The sequence below is a fragment of the Belonocnema kinseyi genome, chromosome 5 (assembly GCF_010883055.1).
Source record: "Belonocnema kinseyi isolate 2016_QV_RU_SX_M_011 chromosome 5, B_treatae_v1, whole genome shotgun sequence".
Lineage (NCBI taxonomy): Eukaryota > Metazoa > Arthropoda > Insecta > Hymenoptera > Cynipidae > Belonocnema > Belonocnema kinseyi.
Window position 1 is genome coordinate 135,928,279 of NC_046661.1, and position 19,526 is coordinate 135,947,804.

A 19,526-nucleotide genomic window follows, 5' to 3' on the forward strand; every position below is an offset into this window, starting at 1 on the left:
AATAATTTATAATATTAATTATAATTTAATATTATAATTTTAATTATATTTTATATTGTTTAAACAAATTATAGATTTATTCATATAATAAATAATAATAATAAATTAATTTAATAATGTTTTGTAAGATAAACAAAATGAATTCATCTTTGAAAATGGTTATAAAAATATTCCTTGACAATACTACAAATTATTTCTATTAACATAATTATTTCATATTTATAACTGATCAATTAAAAAGACTAGGTTTTTCGTCTTCAAAGTGACATTATTCTCTGTCATGTTATTCTTTCGTTTGCATTTCTTGATTTTTTTATTCCTTTCAATACGCTTCCATTACATTTTTCTAAATCGATTTAAAAAAAATAGATTTTGCTTCTTTTTTCTACTCCTTGGTGGAACTTTCGACTGAGGAAAATTCACGTATTAATTGGAATTAAGATTCTGAATTTTTCTGAATTCTTCTCTTCTTACCGGGGTAATATAACACCATAGTATAACAAGAAATGTTACTGAGGTCTAAGAAAATTACAGCTTTCTTCTGCAGGGCAAAGCGACATACATAATACAATCTTTTTTTTTTAAATATTAATATAAATACACCAAGTATAAAAAATATCAAATTTGCTCATTAAAAGAGAAATTGTAACTTAAGTAATATTTTCAACATTTTAATTTATGAGTAGCATTCAACACTCAAAACTGTATGGAGAAAAATATATATTAGCATAGTCTATCTAGATATTACTAGTTTATATTTTAGCGATTTAACTATGGGTCAGAAATTTAGATATTGAAATAAAGCATCCGTTATAGGTATTAAAAAGAAGATTTTAACTGACAATAAGAATCTAAGATGTTCAAGAAATATTTTTTAATTGTGCAATAATTACGTGTAAAGCATGTCATTTTCTATAAAATGCAAAAGGATTTTATATCACAGTCCTCTTTTTTTGATATCCGAATTTAAGTATTCGCCTTATTCATAATATGAAAGATGCCTGTAGCTGAGTACTCATTTTCTTGACAAAATTATGATATTGCCCTTTAATACCTTGCATCTTAAATAGAAAATATTATGCTGTAATATCTATATATTAGTATTATACATTAAAGTAACATTGCTGGTCTCATTTTGAAACCTTAGGACCATTTTATATTAAAAAAACAAAGTATTAAGAGGTTTTTATTTATGTAATAACACGTACAGAAACTTTTCAAAAACTAACCATTTTCGATTTTGACTCATTTTTATTCATGTCGAAAAGGTTTTAATTTTTAACCGAAATGATTGGTAAAGATTAGTATATTTATTTTGCTCGGCCTTTGTACACTCAAAAATATGTCTGTTTAAATTAACCAGAATTCAGGTCAAGTATGCCCTTACTTTTTTCTTCACAAAAAAGCGCGCACTTTTCTACATTATATGTTCAACTCTATCATATTATATGTATATTATATTTATTTCTTTACCTCGGCCTGGGGCTGCTTATTCAGATATTACAAAATAAAGTATAAGTCTCCATTTTAATGATTACTTTAATATTTGTTTCTGATTTTGCATTAAATTTCATTCTTAGCAACCCTGTAAAATGTAAATCATTTCAATAAATTTATATTACAATTCATAATATGCATTGATATTGAAACAATAGTAGATTATGTACCTACCCTAATAGCACGGAAAGTTCCGGGAACGTGCCTGGAACGTTCCGCGGGAACTTTCAAAAGTTTCTAGTGGAACGTTCCTGAGGGGAACCTTCCATTATCGTTATTTTTAACAACAATTATCTCCTAAGCCGCAAGAGATACGTAAAAATAGATGTCCTTTTTGAGTTTTGAGTAACGTATATAGTAACTTGTGATATGGTATCTATTTCATAAACTGACATTAATTTCGACCTACCCCTTATGGTTTATCGGATATTCATTGATAATAATAATAACAATAACGATAATTTATTCTTTGAACGTTCCAGTTGAATGTTTCCAAGTGGTGGACATTTTGCATGCTCAGGGAACATACCGTGCTACTAGGGTAGGCAGTAAAGTTGAACTTTACACGAGGATGCAGGATTTGACGTTTGAGCCAAAGGCGAGGTCAGTGCAACTAAATTCGAGTATAAAACAACTTTACTGCTGTGGTGCATACGTTACTTTATCTAAAATAGGCAGAATAAGAGCTCATTTTCTGTAAAATGGCACTTGATTGTACCACGTACGCAGGCGCATAGGGCGACGTTATTAGCCAAAAATCCACTTCTTAGTTTAAAGTAGTTTCAAAATGAATTCTTCTCACTTTTTTCGTGTATTTTTCACTCACTTCTTCTTCCTTGCTGTCGCTTTACGTGCCGCTCGTTGCGGTACAATAAAGTGTTATTTTACTGCCGCTCCGCGGGCAGATAAAGAGCGCTTTTTCTGCCTATTTCAGATAAAAGTATTTTTATCATCTTATTTTCATAAATAAAAATTATGCCCGCTGCGCGGGCACGTTCTCATTGCGCGCGGCGCTTCACGCCAACTTTGAGCGCGGCTGGGGCGCGCGAATACGCTCTCGCGCTTCGCGCTCGTTTTCATACATTTAATACGTACACTGTAACTAGATGTTTTCAAATATCATACATATTTTAACTTAAATCGAAAATTGTGATTGAAAATTCTACGGAATTACAGCCATAAATTGTAACTGCAATTTTTTTCGAATTGTGTGTGAGAAAGGTTCTCAAAGCACCTACGGCTTTGACGACTAAATTCTCATTATGAAACTCGCGCTTCGCGCTCTATACTTTTTGTCCAATTGTAAAACTTCATCAAGATAATTCGTAAATCTTGTTCAAATCTACTGAAACCAGCGTTTTAAACTTGCGGATCTCTTTGAAGAAGTTGCATATTTTTGAAAATGATCCACCGTTTTGAACTTTTGTCTAATTAAGAAATTTCATGAGGATAGTTTCGAAATAAATATATTTTATAACTAGTAGAAATTTGGATTGATATTTTTTGTTAGCCTATTAAAAAAATTTTTTAACTTTTTTTTTAATTTTCAAAATATTGACAAGCATATAATTTTTCCAATTTTTATCGAATTTAAAAATGTCTTTAGGATAATTTTCAAATCTTTTTGCCGTATACCAGCAGATTTGACAGAAATGTCTAAAACTCATAACATTTTTTTCAAATTTTGAAAAAGCTCTAACTTTTTGAATTTGTGTCTAATCGAAAAATTTAACTGAGATAACTTCTATCTATATTCGATATCTAGTAAAGAATTTAAATTAAATTTCTTAATTTATCAGAAAATTTTTGTTTTTATTTTTTTTAACATTTTAAAAATTTTCCAAAGTATAGAATTTTTCTAATTTTCATCAGAATTGAAAATTTTCGGATTCTGTGCGTGACGAAACGTAAAGATCCGTTAAAAACCGGAGATCGAAAATTTGGACGATTACATTACACTCTTATGAATGAGAATGTAAAAATGTCTAATGCTGTGATTTATCAAACCTTTTTTTTCTTCTTCTAATTTATTATTTGCATATCTCAGGAGAAAGTTTTTATTTTTGCAAAAAAAAAAAAAAATTTTTTAAAACTTGTTTCGTCATCCAAAGCCGATTTTCTTGGAGTCGGCTAACTTATTTACATAAAACATTATTTATCCTTATTCAGGAATTTAATATATCGGAAGCACTGTTTTATGTATTTTCAACACTAAAAATTAAATTTTTTTATCGCTATACGCAACTAAGCCTGGTTGTCATCTTCCACATCCATTCCCTCGAACCTGGATAAATTTATTTGATAAAACTTTTTTGTTCTCAATTCAACAACTCTACTACGACTCTTTTGAAAAATTTCCATCTGCACCATTCGCAAGAAAGTTTTCAGCCATGGACATAGGAAACAAGGGACTTGGCATGCCATTGCGGGGTTGATGCAATGAGGAGGGAGGTCCGCCACCTTTTGATGTCCCGTGACAAACGTGGCAGCGCCCACAAGTTCATATTTTCATGCACAGTTTGTCGGCAAAAATGCTCGTGCGCATACTCAAATGGCACATCGTAAGATGGCGGCTCTTCCCACTCATGGAATTCGCACCCCTTCCGTGAATTCAACTCCGCTCGCCCAAGTTAGGATGGCATGCCTAGTCCCGTGTTTCCTATGTCCATGTTTTCAGCGCGCTCGGTTGGCTCAGATGGTAAGGTTTTAATAGCCCCCTGTAACGACTGCATGTCAGCGTTAGTTTACTAGTACGGCCAAGTGAAGCGAGGAGTGCAGATGGCGCTGAGAGCCTTTCCAGCCTGTTTTTATATGGGCAAGTATAGGCAAAATTAGTTAGAAATTAACTTAATTGATATTATTCGTAATGACAATTTGTCTTATGCGTCACATATTTAAAATTTCATATCTTTTTCAAATATTAGAGTAATTTTAATTTTAAACAATCGTTAAAATCTTTTTTTTCCAGCTGCGGGAAATGTAAAAGGTTTCAATCGTAACACGGAGGAAATTAATTAAAATTATTTTTCTACTCAAGAAAAAAAAATAGTGTGAAACTGATAACATAATTTTTAATAATAATATTGTGAAATTATATTTCATAAACAAAATTATTGTTATGAAATAAAAAATTTAATTAGAAGTAAAAATTAAATAGCATATATTTTAATTTTATATTGGGGTACAAATAAGCAATTTATTAACGACAGTAACCCTAAAACAATAACAAATGATTAATTTGAATAAACTTAGTAAACTATAATAAATGTATTTACACTTCTTAAAACTTTAAGCGGCTTTCACCTCAGAAAATTGGCTAAGTTTTTTTAAAATAACATTTCACCTATTAGCTTCAATTTTGCTTTCTTTAGCGAACTGTCTCATTCTAAGCGATAAATAGTTCTTGATGGCGTATACAAGAACGACACAGCTGGGTCCAGTACAGAGATATTTAAATGTTTTATTTAAAATGAATATTTTAATGATAAGATCGAAACGTTTATCCCAACGGCCATACTGTTTAATTAAAATTTTCAATTATAAATTAATTAAAATAATAGTTTAATTTAAACAGAATAATCAAGAAGGTATTTTTTTGATAAATTTGTTATATTTCCGCGAAAGAATTTTTCTAAATAAAGATGTCGTTCTAGTTTAATATAAGATGTTGGATATTTTTTTATTAAAGCATATAGTTTTTATTTGAAATACATAGTTCTTATGTAATTTTTTATATTTCTACAATTATTTTTTTAAAATAAAGCTATCCTTTAATTTTAAGATAAAATTTTCAATTATTTTTATTAAAATACGTAGTTCTTATTTCATTTCCCGCGTGGAAAAATGTCCGGGCAGTCTGGTTACAGGTCTGGCCCAGGTCTGGATTTATCTAGACTGTCTAGTCTGGAAGAATTCATCTGGCTCTGGTCCAACGCCAGCCTTTGCTCAGGTTTGACTTTATCTAGACCATCTAGTCTGGAAGGTCTGTTCTGGCCCAGGTTTGGCACTGGTCAGCTAGCCAAGAACGAAAAAAATTATAAGTTCCATCAGTAAATTTTTTTTACATACTTTGAAAACGTTACAGTGTATCTAAAATAATGGAAAATAAGAAATTGAAACTATGAAAACACGACTTTCTTTCTTAACACCTTGAGAGTCTGATCTGGTCTGATCCCTAGCCTGGCGCTGATCAGCGAGCCAAACAAAAAAAATCTTAAGTTCCATCACCAAATTTTGTTTGGATGTATTTTGAAAAAGTTACAGGGTGTCTAAAATAATGGAAAATAAGAAATTCAAACTATAAAAACACGACTTTCTTTCTTATTATCTTGACAGCATGGTTTGGTCCAGGCCTGGCGCTGATCAGCGAGCCAAGAAAAAAATCTAAGTTCGTTACAGTAAATTTTTTCTTACATTTAAAAAAGTTACAGAGCCTATAATGAAATTTTTTAAACTAAAAAAAGTTTATAGTGAAATTTTTGTATCCAAGTCATTAAAACAATCAAGTTTTTCCAAGTAATTGTAATTCATTGTTTAGCCCTCGGCGTGTAGACATCTTGCCAGTTGAGGTCACAACTTGAAGTATTCTGACAGTGTTTGGCTCCGACCTCTCGGAAACAGTGCTAGTTTTTGTCGATCAATTGTCACAAACTGTCAAAATTTCTGATTATTTTTCTAATAATATATTAATGCAGACAAAAGTTATAGCTGTAAAAGCGGAGGCATAAAATGTACCAAATTTTTATTAAGTTATTAAATAAATAGTCAGTAAAAACCTACTTTTTATCTATTATAAAAGAATAAGTATTAGAAACGATAATTCAATTTATTGATTTTATTGATAAAAGTATATTTTTGACGCAAAATTTGAATTTTTACTGATTATATCAAACATGTATATTATATATTTTTTTAGGAAATCATGTTTTACTTTTTGACCGTATCCTCAAAGCGTATCCTCTAAACATGGACAATATGATTCTCAACGATAAAACATTAATCAATCAGCCATTAACAAGTGGCTGACGAGCCAATAACTCGCGGCTGACCAGCCTACAACTAGCGGCTGAGCAGACGGTCTGGAATGAAGCTAGCCAGAACAAACGTTACACTTTTGGCCAGGCCCAGGCCAGATCATCTGGTCAGCGCCAGGGCTGGAAACCTGACGGTCTGGGCCAGGCCACCGCCAGAACATTTTTCCACACGGGTTTTTATATTTCTACGATATTTTTAAAAAAATAAACATATCGTTTCCAATTAAGATCAAATGTTTGATATTTTTGAGTAAAATACATAGTTCTTATTTTATTTTTAATATTTATACAATTTTTTTAACTTAAATATTAATACAGTTTAAGGGAAATCTTTTATATTTTTTATTAAAATACAGTGTTCACTTCATTTTTTATATTTCAACAAAAGAATTTTATAAATACAGATTTCGTTTCAGTTTAAGATAAAAGGTATACATGATAAATTCTTTATTTATTTGTTTAAATTAAACTATTATTTTGAATAATAAATCCTGTCATCATTTTAAAATTTAATTTATTTTTACACTTTATCAAGATAAAAAAACCGGTGGAAGCAGCCCTGCACTTATCTTTTATATCTCACAAAGGGCTCAAACAAAAATATGTAAACATTAACTGCCAATTATTATAATATACACAGTAATATTATTATTACCTTACTATTAAACAGCAACCAATGATTTTAAATATAATTATTTTATATTGATACTTGCTACTTCCAGAAACCCGTGATTCCATCCTCTGCAAACGCTTTTCGCTTCCACAAAATATGTTGTTTAAAAAATATCCCTCGCACACGCCATGTCCGAGTTTTATCATAAAATTTTCCCTTAGGATGGATTTTTGCCTTTAGATTTTCGTCACCTTTTGGCACCTTTTGGCACGTAAAATAAATTACATTTGTCAAAGTATCTGTCATAATCTGCCTTACATTCACGGGCAATACACCGCGTTCCACACATTTTACTTATTTTATTTCTAAATTTAATATTGATAATATTTCCTAATTCTGACACTTTGACTTGTCACAGAAAAAAAAACCGATTGTCATTGCGAAAATCATCGATCAAATTAATTTTCCACGATAATCTTTCCTATTTTTGCCATATAAACATAGGCTGGAATAAGGACCTTAGACTGGAAAGACTCCCAGCGTCATCTGCACTCCGCGCTTCACTTGATCGTAGTAGTGAAGGAACGTCGATCTTATAAAAAAGTAGATAAATTTATTGGTCGTGCATACACGTCGATGTCTCACATTCAGCGAGGTAATGAAAATGAATACTTTTCAATTAGTTCCTTCGCATCAGGAAGCAGATTTCAAACGCATTCGAAATGTTAATGCTTCTTAATACTTTTCAATGCGACATGTTTTGGAGGGAAAATTGATTCCTCATTTCCACTAAATATTTAGATTATTATCCTTATTTTCAAATAGTTGAATGCATATCAATGAATAACTTATTTAATTAAGATATATAGTCAATTGAGTGTACGTTACGAACATTTTTAAGTTTATAATTTCAAACGTGCCAAAATATTAAGAACGTTTCGAAAAAAATGTTATTTTTATAGGCTAGCAATGGTTGGCTCAATGGTTTCAAGAGACGGTACGGTATTCAAAGTAGTCGAAAGAATGATGAGAAATTGCCAGAGAATCCGTTAAGTGCTGCAGAATTTTCGAAAATTTTGAAGGCAAAAATCGAATCGGAAAATTTGATTTTAGACAACATTTACAATGCAGACGAATCAGAAATTTTGTGGCGACAATTGACGGCGTGCACTCTTGCTCTACACTTGGAGGAAGAAGAAGCTGCGGCGAGAGAGCAGGGCAGAGATCAGCTGACAGCTCTATTCTGCGCCAATGCCTCTGGGAGTCATCGAATTCCACTCTTGATAATTGGCAAATCTGAAACTCCAAAATGTCTGATTAATCTAATACATAAAACGTCAAAAGACCAACGCCTGAAAAGGTTGGAGAGGCTCGGTGTTACCTACACATACCAGAACAGTGCATCGATGGACACATTTATATTCATGCTATGGTAATTCCTATCTCACCCAACAGAGCATATTTCAGGTGGTATAACTTAACTTCTTTCTAAAGAACGATACATTTTTTCCAGGTACAAGGAGGAGTTTATTCCGCGAGTGCTGGAACGCCAGAGAATGGATGGAATAACGGGAAAGGTGCTTTTACTCCTCGATGATGCCCATTCCCATCCGAGTTTGGATGAACTAAACGCGATAAACGAAAACGTTGAGGTCGTATGCTTGCCCCGCAATGAGACGGAGTTGATTCAACCCATGGATCAAGGATTGGTCGCGACGACGAAAAAACTGTACAAGAAAATTATGTTGAGACACCTATTTCTCAGTGAGAAGTCAGAAGGGGCTCTTCAATTTTTAAGAAAATTAAACCTCCGGGATTGCTTTGTCATGCTCTGTCTCGCGTGGGGCGACGTGAAGGCATCTAGTCTTCAGAGAGCTTGGAAACCGCTCTTTGTTGCGTGGAAACCGCTCCTAGAAGCATGGAAACCGCTGCCGGAGGACTCATTCCACGACGACGCTTCCGCGATCCTTCCGGATCCGCTGCCCAAGGACGATGCCTCCGCCGGCGTTCAGGATCCTCTGTCCATCGATGACGCGACTGTCAGCGCACCGGAATCCGCAACTGATTTTATACGCTTTCCTCACGAAATTTGCGATCAAATTTCTGAAATGTTGTCGGGGCCAAGTTATTCGGTAGAAAAAGCGAGAGACTTTCTCCTCAAGTGGTTTGAAAGTGATCACATTGATAACGACTGGGGTTGGGAGTCTTTGTCAGACAGTGACAGTGCACACATGGTAACAAATGGCAGGCACGAACCCGAAACTGCTACTGAAATCATAAAATGCGAAAGTCTATACGAACACAGTGAACCTATGGAAGTAACCGCGGAAATAACGACATCAGAGGCTTTTGTCTGTCTGATGAAGCTGAAAAAATGGGTGAAATCGCTAGCAGAATGCTTACCGAAACACCTAGATTACATTAGAGAATTGGAGATATTGATTAGCGAAGTTCAGTCATCAAGTATATTGTAAAAAACTAGTCTTTAACTTTAATTAAGATTTTTTAATAAGTTTGAGTCACTTAAACTTGAAATAGTTTAACTGTAAATTCAGTGACACACAAATGACTTGAATAAAAGTGGATTTTCGAGTAAAAACTGGGTTTTTTTTTTCTTCCTAAATTGACACGTATTAGAAAAAAATGGGCAAAATTTAAAAAACGTATTTTTTACTATGCAGAACAAGTTCAACATAAATTCTTCATACCGTACTGGATGTTTACGTTTAGATTTCCTGGATTTAGGATGTAGGCCACTGCAAGCCGTACGCGAATCCGGGTTCCAGCTAAAACGATAATGCGTAACCTAAAATAATTGCAAATTAACAGATTTAATGCTTCCACGATGATTCATTTTGATAAAAAGAGATATTTCGGGTTCCAATCGTGTAAAAAACTACGAATTTTTCCTAAGTTTCGTGAACGTTCAAGTTCACGAAACTTCGGCAAAATTCGTTGTTTTCTAGACGATTGGAACACGAAATATCTCTTCATCTACTCGAAAATTATTTTCGTTTAAAAATGCCAATTGCGGATGAAAATGCTGTTATGAACGAAAAACGATAGTTGTTCACAAATTTTGGTATATTTGAAATCTAATGATTTTTCTTTATAAGAACCAGTTAACGGCGACAAACACCAAATATGGTAACATAGTCTCACAATGATTTTTGTTTAAAAATATCCATTTCCGGTAGAAAATGATGACAAAAACAAAAATGGTTGACAACTTTTTTATCTTTGAAATCTAATAAATTTTTATTGAGCAAAAATAAATAACAAGGACTAGCATAAAGTATATATATAATAATAATAATAATATATAATATACATTTTTTTTCTCAAAATTTCCAAAATGGCGGATCCCTAAATTATAACAAAAATTACAATTTCCAAAATTAATAACAAAATATCGTCAAATTCTTACAAGATGCAGATTTAATTATTGGAAAGCACGCAAGGACCATTAAAATTCAAAGTTTTGAAGAAATTAAAGATGGCCGTCCAAATTTTGTATCTTAAACGCATTATCTCTTTGTTTCTCGGTGAAAGCTTTTCAGGTGTCCATTAAAATACAACATTATTTTTTAAAAAACATATTTCGTCACGTATGGAAGTCCAAATTAAAAATTTTAAAGTAGCGCCTTATGAAATACTAAAAAACTCGTATTTTCTATACTTCTCGTCCAAGGATCTTCAAGTCTGAAAGAAATATCAATTGCATTGTTATAAAATGTACGATTGGAAGTAGATGTAGAGATGTTCGCTAAAATAAAAATGTCGCCGCCTTACTACTATTTTCAAAAACTTACTTAATTTTTACAAATTTAAACCAAATATGAAATACATTTTCGGAAAGGATTTATTGGTTTTTAAAACCTAGTTTTTTTTTAAGTTTGAAATGTTGACCAAGAAAATAATCAACATTTCTAGCTATTCGGTGAAAAGTTTTCAAATTTCACCAAGAAAAAAAATTTCCAGTATACTGCAGCTTTATGAACTTTTGAAGCAAGTGGTTAAGAGAAGCACCAAATCCTTTCTGAAAATGTATTTCACATTTTGTTTAAATTTGTAAAAATTAGGTAACTTTTTGAAAATAGTAATAAGGCTCATCAGACATTAGACGAAAAGTATAGAAAATGCGAGTTTCTGAGTATTTTATAAATCGCCCTTAAATTTTTTTTTAATTTACCTTTCATACATTTAGAAATGTGTTGTTTTTTTACAATAATGTAGCATTTTAATTGACACCAGAAAAGTTGTCACCGAGAAACAAAGAGTTAATGAGTTTAAAAAACAAAATTTGAGCGGCCATCCTTAATTTCTTCAGAACTTTGAATTTTAATTGTCCTGACGCGCTTTCTAATAGATAAATCTACCCTTTGTAAGAATTTGTTATCAGTTGTGGAAATTGTAGTTTTGGTTAAATTTTACGGATCCGTCATTTTGTAAATTTGGAAGAAAAAGCTTTTTCGTGTAGATATGTTTTTTCATCATAGTCTAAAGATTATAATTGTACAGAGCCAAAGAATGTCGATGAAATATAACAAAAATTAACTACATTAAATATTGTACGGTACTTTTCCCCCATGTAAATTGCATGACAAACTTTGAGTGCGTTGGGTCTCATGTTAACATTAACCGATTCTTCTCAAATTTAGGGGAGACCATTTTTTTTGGCCATTCAAATAAAATAGGGGGGCGAGACCAAGAACAATCCAAAATCGAAAAATAGGGACCACCCTACTCTCTGCATAAATATTATAGAATTACATTTTTGTTCGATACTTAGGGAAATCTGTATTCGGAGTTAATTTCGGAGGCTAATTTTGATACTTTTGTGTGAAACGATTTTTATTATTCTTACCAGTGCACTCGAAAAAATTGTTTTGCACAAAAAGTATTGAAATTAACCAATTCATCCCTCCGAATGACATTACAAAATGCTAAAAATAAACAAGTCTTTATCATTAAATATTACTTTTAATACATGTTTCAACAATTTATTCAAAGGATAAACAAGTTTCATGATTTTTAAAACGTCACGATTACGAGAACATTTATCTTACGAAGAAAAAAAAATGCTCGAGTAAAAAATCATTTTCACATAATTATCTGCACAGGTATCTTCACTTATATCTTGAGTGACAATGCATATAGAGATTTAATGACGGGAACTTGTAATCGTAAGAAAAAATAAAGATAAGGAGAATGAATGAATCGACAAATTTATTATCCTGCCAGTTGTTTCGATGGTGGAAATTAATCTTTTAATATTCCTTTTGTTTATGCTTTAAATTTTGAAAGACCTACATAATTTGAATTCGGAATTAGTATATCACTAAAGTCCTACCTCGGCTGTATATTTGTGTAATTTTTTAAATTTTATATATTTCAGGGTCAAAATGAAAAATTAAGACTATAATTCTGAAATGTCTGCTAAAAATGAACCTAATGAGGTAGTTTTTAATTTTGAAAATTATACACTGAGATTTTAATAACGCCTTGACAGTGATGACGACAAATGGTTATGTCTTAGTCATTTTGAAAATACAATTTACGCTCATTATTTCACATTTAAGTCACTTTTTCTCATTTTCAATGTGTGACCTTGGAAACCGTCACGAACTGAAATTCTCCTTGAGTCTTGTTTGACCTTGAAAACCTAGAGATTTCCTTGAATTTTACATGACAACCTTGATTTTTTTAATTCCATGCTTTTTTTATTTTAAGAAAATCTAAAGAGTAATTTAAAATGATTAGAATTTTCGACGGTTTGGCCACTCTACTTTTGAGTGTAGGTTCTAGATTTTTAAATAGTTTAAAAATTGCAAAGACTATAGAAATATTTCACAAGATTTCAAATATTTATTTAAAAACTTTTAAAATATTTGAAAAAGGTTTCAAAGATTTTAAAGATTACACAAAAAGACATTACACTATTTACAATATAAAAATATTCCAAATAATTTAAAAATATTTCAGAAAGATTGAAGAAGATTTGAAAATATTCTAAGGATTTCCAAAGATTCGAGATGATTGCAAAAATTTACAAAAATGCGTGTGTATCAAATTTTAATTATTTCAAACGATTTCAATAGATTGTAAGGATTTCAAAGATTGCAGAAGCATTTGAAAGATTTCACTAATGTGTTGTACATTAGATTAAAAAAATTTCAGAAATATTTCACAAAGATTAAAAATATTTCAAAAGATTGAAGGACATTTCAAAGGATGCTAGTGATTTCAAAAAATATAAAGGGACTCAAAAAGTTTTAGAAGATTTCAAAATATTTCAAAGATCTCAAGGATTTTAAAGATGTTTCAAAAGCATTATACGTCCGACTTGACCATTTTAACTATTCTTTTCATTTTAAAAGATTCTAATTTTTGTTAAGATTTCAAACGGCTTCAATAGACTTTCCAAATATTTAAGAATGATTTAAAATGTTTGAATGATAGAAGAAGATTTTAAAGATCCCACAAAGATTTAAAACAATTTCAAAAAATTTCAAAATTAATTACCTAAAGTTTGTTAGTAAATTGTAAATTTTATTTTTTAGTTCGACATTATAAGGTAGAGTTCAATGGCAATTAGAAAAATATTAGCGATCTCTAAAATAATCTTTAAAGTAGCATTTTTAATATTTCTAAAAAGTCAATAATTTCCGTTCCATAACAGCAAATAAGTAGTTGGCCAATAAAAAATGCACTGGCTCATTTTTCAACATGTACATTGAACGGTCATTAATTTAATATTTCTGAACTTTTGCATTTTCAAAAGGAAATTTCTAAATAAAAATAAAGTAATTTGATGAATATACGTGATAAGTTGAAAAAACTTGAAAATTTATCTTACTTGTGTATCAAATTTGTTTTAAAATTAGGTCGCAACCTTCCTTGGTGAAATAAAATGTATATTATTATTATTATTATTATTAATTTAATCATTAAAATTGATTTTCAAGTAGCGATGTTTCTGTGGAAATGAAAATGATAGCGGGAAACTGATATCTATAAATAAACAACGTCCCCATTTTCTAGTCACGCGATGATGCACTGTAATATGAATGAAGCAGCTAGAAGAGTAATAATTATTCTAGATTGAATGCAAACCATCGGAGCGCATCGAAGGTCGGACTGCTGATGCAGGTTATAAAAAACAAATACATATAACGTTATTCGTCTTATTATGAGTAACCTTGATTACTAAAAGGCCCCCAGCAGCAGAAAATGTGAAAGTTGGTATGTATGGTTAGTTATGCACATGAAAATCTGTTTGATAGTGGGGGAGCAAAGGAATGTCCGGCACCGGGCGGCAGTCTCTTCGAGTCATTGATTGAACTTTATTGTAGTTACAGACTAAACTAAAGTGGACGTCAGTAGTCAGTAGTCAGTAGTCAGTAGTCAGCAGTCAGCAGTCAGCACCAGTACTGAACAGTACTGACCATTATTTTGCAGAGCTCTCAGTCTCAGCTCAGTCAAATTGTCGGTTTATCCATCCTACCGTTGCCGTGTTACCCGGGTTCTTTATACCTAGTGAGAGAAGAATGGCATCCAAATTGAACATTCCACTGGCCAGTGGGCAAAATATGCCTGCTCTAGGATTTGGAACGTGGCAGGTTTGTTTCATTCACTTATCAACTCATTTATTTTTATCACTTATCAAATGAATACAAGCTTGACTTTTTCTTGTCTCACACAAATTTTAAATTCAAATATAAAATTAATATTAATGCAACATTTATGTAGGTCATACTATCGATTATCTTAAATAATTATTATTCACAATTATTATTCGGTATTGCGGAATTTCAAAATTAAACTTTTTTTCCTTTCTAATTATAGTTTCAGGGTACTAATCACTTTTTAATTGCACCTGAGTTTTTATGTCTCTCGGTAGAAAGACAGTTTTTCATGATTTTTATAACTCAAGAGTTTAATTTCCACATTTAAATTTATTAACAGTTGAGTATATGAAACTAAGTGTGCAAAAAAAAAAAAAAAAAATACTTTTATTCTGGTAGTTATTTGTTTAATTAATCGTATTATAAAGAATAACGATAATGAAATTATAATTTGCATATGTTATGTAAGCCTCTAGAAACAGATCTAATCTCTTATTTTTCATTATAAAATGTCGTGAATGGTTTATATCAAATGATTGTTATTAAAAGCAAAAAAATTATAATTATAAAACAGGAACGTGCTTCTTCACCTCGAAAATCATTATTTCTAACAAAAACGCTGACACAACATAAAAAATTGTTCAAGGCTGTTAATCTTCATTTTTTAATTAAAAGTACCGATTCCTTGTATAAACTGACAATAACACCAAAAATTGCTGATTCAATTTTCGTCCAAAACCACTGACATACCATAACGAAGATTGTACGAAACTATAAATCTTCTTTGAAATTTAATGATATTTTTTTTAGATAACCGATTTCCGGTAAAAAATATCAACATAACTTTGAATTCTTCACATATTGTAAATCTTCTTTGAAATCTAAATCGATATTTCCAGTGAAAAGCAGTAGCTCAACTCAAAATGCCTAAATAACTTAAAATTGCTAAAAAGATGCGAGTATTCTTTGAAAGACATTTTTTTAAATAGCAATTTCTAACGAAAAGCATTAAAATAACCTAAAGTTGTTCCAAAATTTAAGTTAAGGTAAATAAAATTTTAAAATGTGTACTCTAAAGTTCAATGTTTTTCCATTTGCAGTAATAAAAAAAAGAAAATGTAAATCAAAGCACGCAAAATGGAACTCTTGAATTTTAAACTTATGAAATTGAAGTAAAAAATTTTAAAATTAAAAAATGTTGCATTCAATTGCTTAATATTTAATACAAACAAAATGAAAGGTACTAACACTTTTCAATTGAGCAATTTCAAATGAAATTCAGAGAAACTGCAAGAATTTTTAACTTTTAAAAATTCTTGAGTTCAAGAATTCAGATTCAATTCTAAAAATATAAATCCACGTTATCTTTTTAAATGTTCTAAATTGAAGAATCAGTGAAGTTTAAAATTTTCAAATTTAGATTATTTTAAACAATTTGAAGCTAGAAATGTTAAAAATTGAAAAATAATTTTTTTTTTTTTTAAACTGAACACTTCTTAAAGTGTAAGTTAAATTATTTTAATCTCAAGTAGTTTCAACTTTCTTGAAAGCTTTAAAATTTTATTTCAGAATCATGAGAAATCCAGAAGTTGTTTTAAAGCTATTGAGCTTAAAAATTATTTTTATAATTTTTTTAGAACTTTTAAATATCTTTTAAAATGAATAGAATTTTGCCTACAATTTTTAGAAACTCCTGAAAATCTTCTACATTCTTTTTAAAAAATTTTTTGAAATCTTTTAAACTCGTTTTGATTATTCTTTAAAAGAATATTCCAAAATGAAAAATTCTTTTCAATTCTCCTAATAATCTTACGGAAATATTTGGATTCTTTTAAAGCCTTTCACAATTATTAAAAGGTTTGTACATTTTTTTATGTTGTTGAATTATGAAAAAATCTACATTCTGTTTTTAATTATGCTGTGGCTATTTGCACCAAAATTTTGGTGTGAATATCCGAATTTTATTGGTACATACTTCGTTAAAATTACTTTAAACCATTTCAAGTTTTAAATTAATTTTGATTCTTTTCAAAACTCCTAAATACCTCTTAAAATTAGTCAAATTTTTTCCATAAAAAATAAGTGTTCAACTGCTGTTTAAACACCAAAATATTTTAAATTGAGTGAAATCCTTTAATTACAGATACATTTCTATGAAGTAATTTTTAAGTTAAAAATAGTTTATAAAGTTTCAATCGGACCTTTGCGTTTTTAAATGAAGACATTCGAATTGAATAAGTTTATATATTAACGTTCAAATCTGGAAATTATTAATTTTAAATGGATTTCGAATTGTTTTAACAAATAATTTATTGTTCCCTTTTAAAGATAATTTATTTATATTTACATTTGACAAAATAAAAACGGTTTTTATCAGAAATGTGCAACTTTAAACGCTTTAAATTTGTAATTATTCAAGTTTTCAAGAATGCACTTAAAAATTCTTTAAATAAAAAACAAATGTCTAGAGTGGAAATATTTGTAAGTAGATTTTCGAATTACGCATTATAAACTGAATTATGTCATAATTGAAAAAAGATAACAATTCAAAAAATTACTTTCGAAATTTTGGAAATTGAACTTGGACATATTTTTCTTCTAAGCATATATAAAATTCCCGATAAAAAATAAATTCACTGTCATTTTCCGGTATTTCCCGGGCTCTAAACATTCCCGGTCCAGCGGCCACCCTGGTAATTTTCAAAGTAAAATGATTTTTATTTAAAATGATCAATTCTGGATAAAAAATACTAAAGTAAGAACAAATTATTTAACATTGTAAATCTCATTTTAAACTAATAATGTTTGTTCAAAACGACGGATTTCCGAAATGAAATGCGAGTTAAAACAAGAATTGTATGTAAAATTGTAAATTTAATGACTTAACTAATCTGAAAAATCTGATAATTTTCTATATAAATAATTCCAGTGAAAACCTCCTGCTTATAACTGACAATTGTTAAAGAAACTTTCATCTTCTTTTAAATTTACTGAGTTTTTAATAAGGAAACCAATTTGCGGCGTAAAATGCCAAAATAATATAAAATTGTTTAAACTATTTGAATTTTATCAAGAATACCAATTTTCGAAGAAAAACGCTAAAATAATCAAAAATTCTTGAAAGATTCTAAATCTTACTCAGATTATCATCAGTTTTGTTTCAAAATAAAAGTTTTCGATGTTATATAAACATTTAAACTTTTTTAAAAAGCAGTAACAAAATGCAAAAATGAATTTCATTATTACAAACAAAAATAATTGGATTTAAATCTAACGATTTTTGTATAAAAAATATCAATTTCAGGTGAAACACACGTCAAAATAACTTACAGTTGTTACAAACTTGTTGATAATCTTTAAAATCGAATGATTTATTGTCGAAAATAATTGATAGCCTGTGAAAAATATTAATATACAAATGTTCATATTTGAAATATAATAATTTTTTGTTAAAAGTACCAATTTCTGGTGTAAAATGATAACAGAACCTACAATTGTTGAAAATTGTCAATCATGCGAGATTTTCGAGGCATATGTATCGTTCTCATCCATGTTTTAGAAAGGATCCTTAAGTTTTTATATTTAAATTTGTAATATCTAGGCATCCGAAGAGGAAATTGTAACAGCTTTGGATTCTGCTTTGGAAGCTGGATACAGACACATTGATTGCGCAGCTGTTTACAACAATGAAAAGGCAATTGGACGAACTTTGAGAAAATGGATTGACTCTGGAAAAGTTAAAAGAGAAGAGCTTTTCATCGTGACTAAGGTAATAATTTAATGATAATAATAATAATAATAATAATAATAGTAATAATAATAATAAATGTATTTTGTCTAGGCATAACATCACGCACACTGCATTCGGAAAATTTCTACAGGGCGTTAACGGTACTAAAAAATAACTGATGGATTTGACAAATGATCATTCTGGATATAAAGCTATTAGATATCTTTTTAAAAACCGGTTTGAAAGCTGATAAAGCTCCAGGCTCAGTGACACATTGAGATATTTTTGGTTTTTTGAAAAGAATATATCACGTGAGAATTCTTTTTTAATTAAAGAATTTCTGGAATTTTGTACCTCAACCTGACATAGGAAAGCTACGAAAAATAACCTGAAATTTACCAGACGTAATCTTTAACATCTCATAAGTATCGTTAATTTGAGCAAAGATAAGTTTAAGAATATTCACGGATTGCCCAGATATGATTGAAAATGTCCGAGCGTTACACTTGCACATTTTTAGTTATCGAGGTACAAAATTCGCGAAAATCTTAACCCGTAGATACCGCACTCCATCTGTGCATACGTGTTTACCACACTTGTGCGATTTGGCATTTCACATTTTTAAATTTTAATAACTCGTGCACAAATAAACTAAATGCAACTTACAATATATATACACGGAGAGAACTGGTAGAGTATATGCTACTATTCGCGTTTAGTAAGCTGATTTATAGTAATAGTAACTACTTGTTGATTCAAGAACACTAAACAGCGTTGTGTTGATTCTACTGAACAGAAGAGTACGAAGGCTGACTATCTGTTCAGTAAAATCGACTGTATAGCCCTCTGACGGTCCTCAGTTGTAAGTATAAAGTTAACCAAAAAATCAATTTTCAGACCATTTAATTCTAATTTACAATAATTTTTAATTTTTAATTTTATTTTTTTTTAATTTTAATTTTAGTTTCATTTTTAATTTTAATTTTACTGTCAAAAAGTGACTTTTAAATCAAAAAGTTTTTTGA

At 30.1% G+C, this 19,526-nt stretch overlaps 2 protein-coding genes across 2 annotated transcripts in view; both read left to right on the plus strand.

Moving 5' to 3' along the window:
• Window positions 1-9,742, plus strand: part of LOC117172321 (tigger transposable element-derived protein 2-like) — an 11,416-nt gene extending 1,674 nt beyond the window's left edge. The window contains exons 2-3 of the mRNA XM_033360105.1: window positions 8,106-8,575; window positions 8,657-9,742. Of these exons, the coding sequence (XP_033215996.1) occupies window positions 8,106-8,575; window positions 8,657-9,617 (1,431 nt within the window). The 3' untranslated portion in view covers window positions 9,618-9,742. The remainder of the gene's footprint in view (window positions 1-8,105; window positions 8,576-8,656) is intronic.
• Window positions 9,743-14,217: 4,475 nt separating this feature from the next.
• LOC117172325 (aldo/keto reductase slr0942-like) lies at window positions 14,218-18,674 on the plus strand. Its single transcript, XM_033360110.1, has 4 exons — window positions 14,218-14,388; window positions 14,499-14,765; window positions 18,373-18,540; window positions 18,613-18,674. The coding sequence occupies exons 2-4, from the start codon at window positions 14,694-14,696 to the stop codon at window positions 18,616-18,618; spliced, it is 246 nt and encodes an 81-aa protein (XP_033216001.1). The 5' UTR covers window positions 14,218-14,388; window positions 14,499-14,693; the 3' UTR covers window positions 18,619-18,674.
• The last annotated feature ends 852 nt before the right edge of the window (window positions 18,675-19,526 follow it).

Bases quoted from the DNA above. Each gene is read 5' to 3' on its own strand.
- LOC117172325 (XM_033360110.1), top strand. From the start codon at position 14,694: ATGGCATCCAAATTGAACATTCCACTGGCCAGTGGGCAAAATATGCCT. The intron at 14,766-18,372 runs GTTTGTTTCATT...TGTAATATCTAG, and splicing joins TAGGATTTGGAACGTGGCAG to GCATCCGAAGAGGAAATTGT.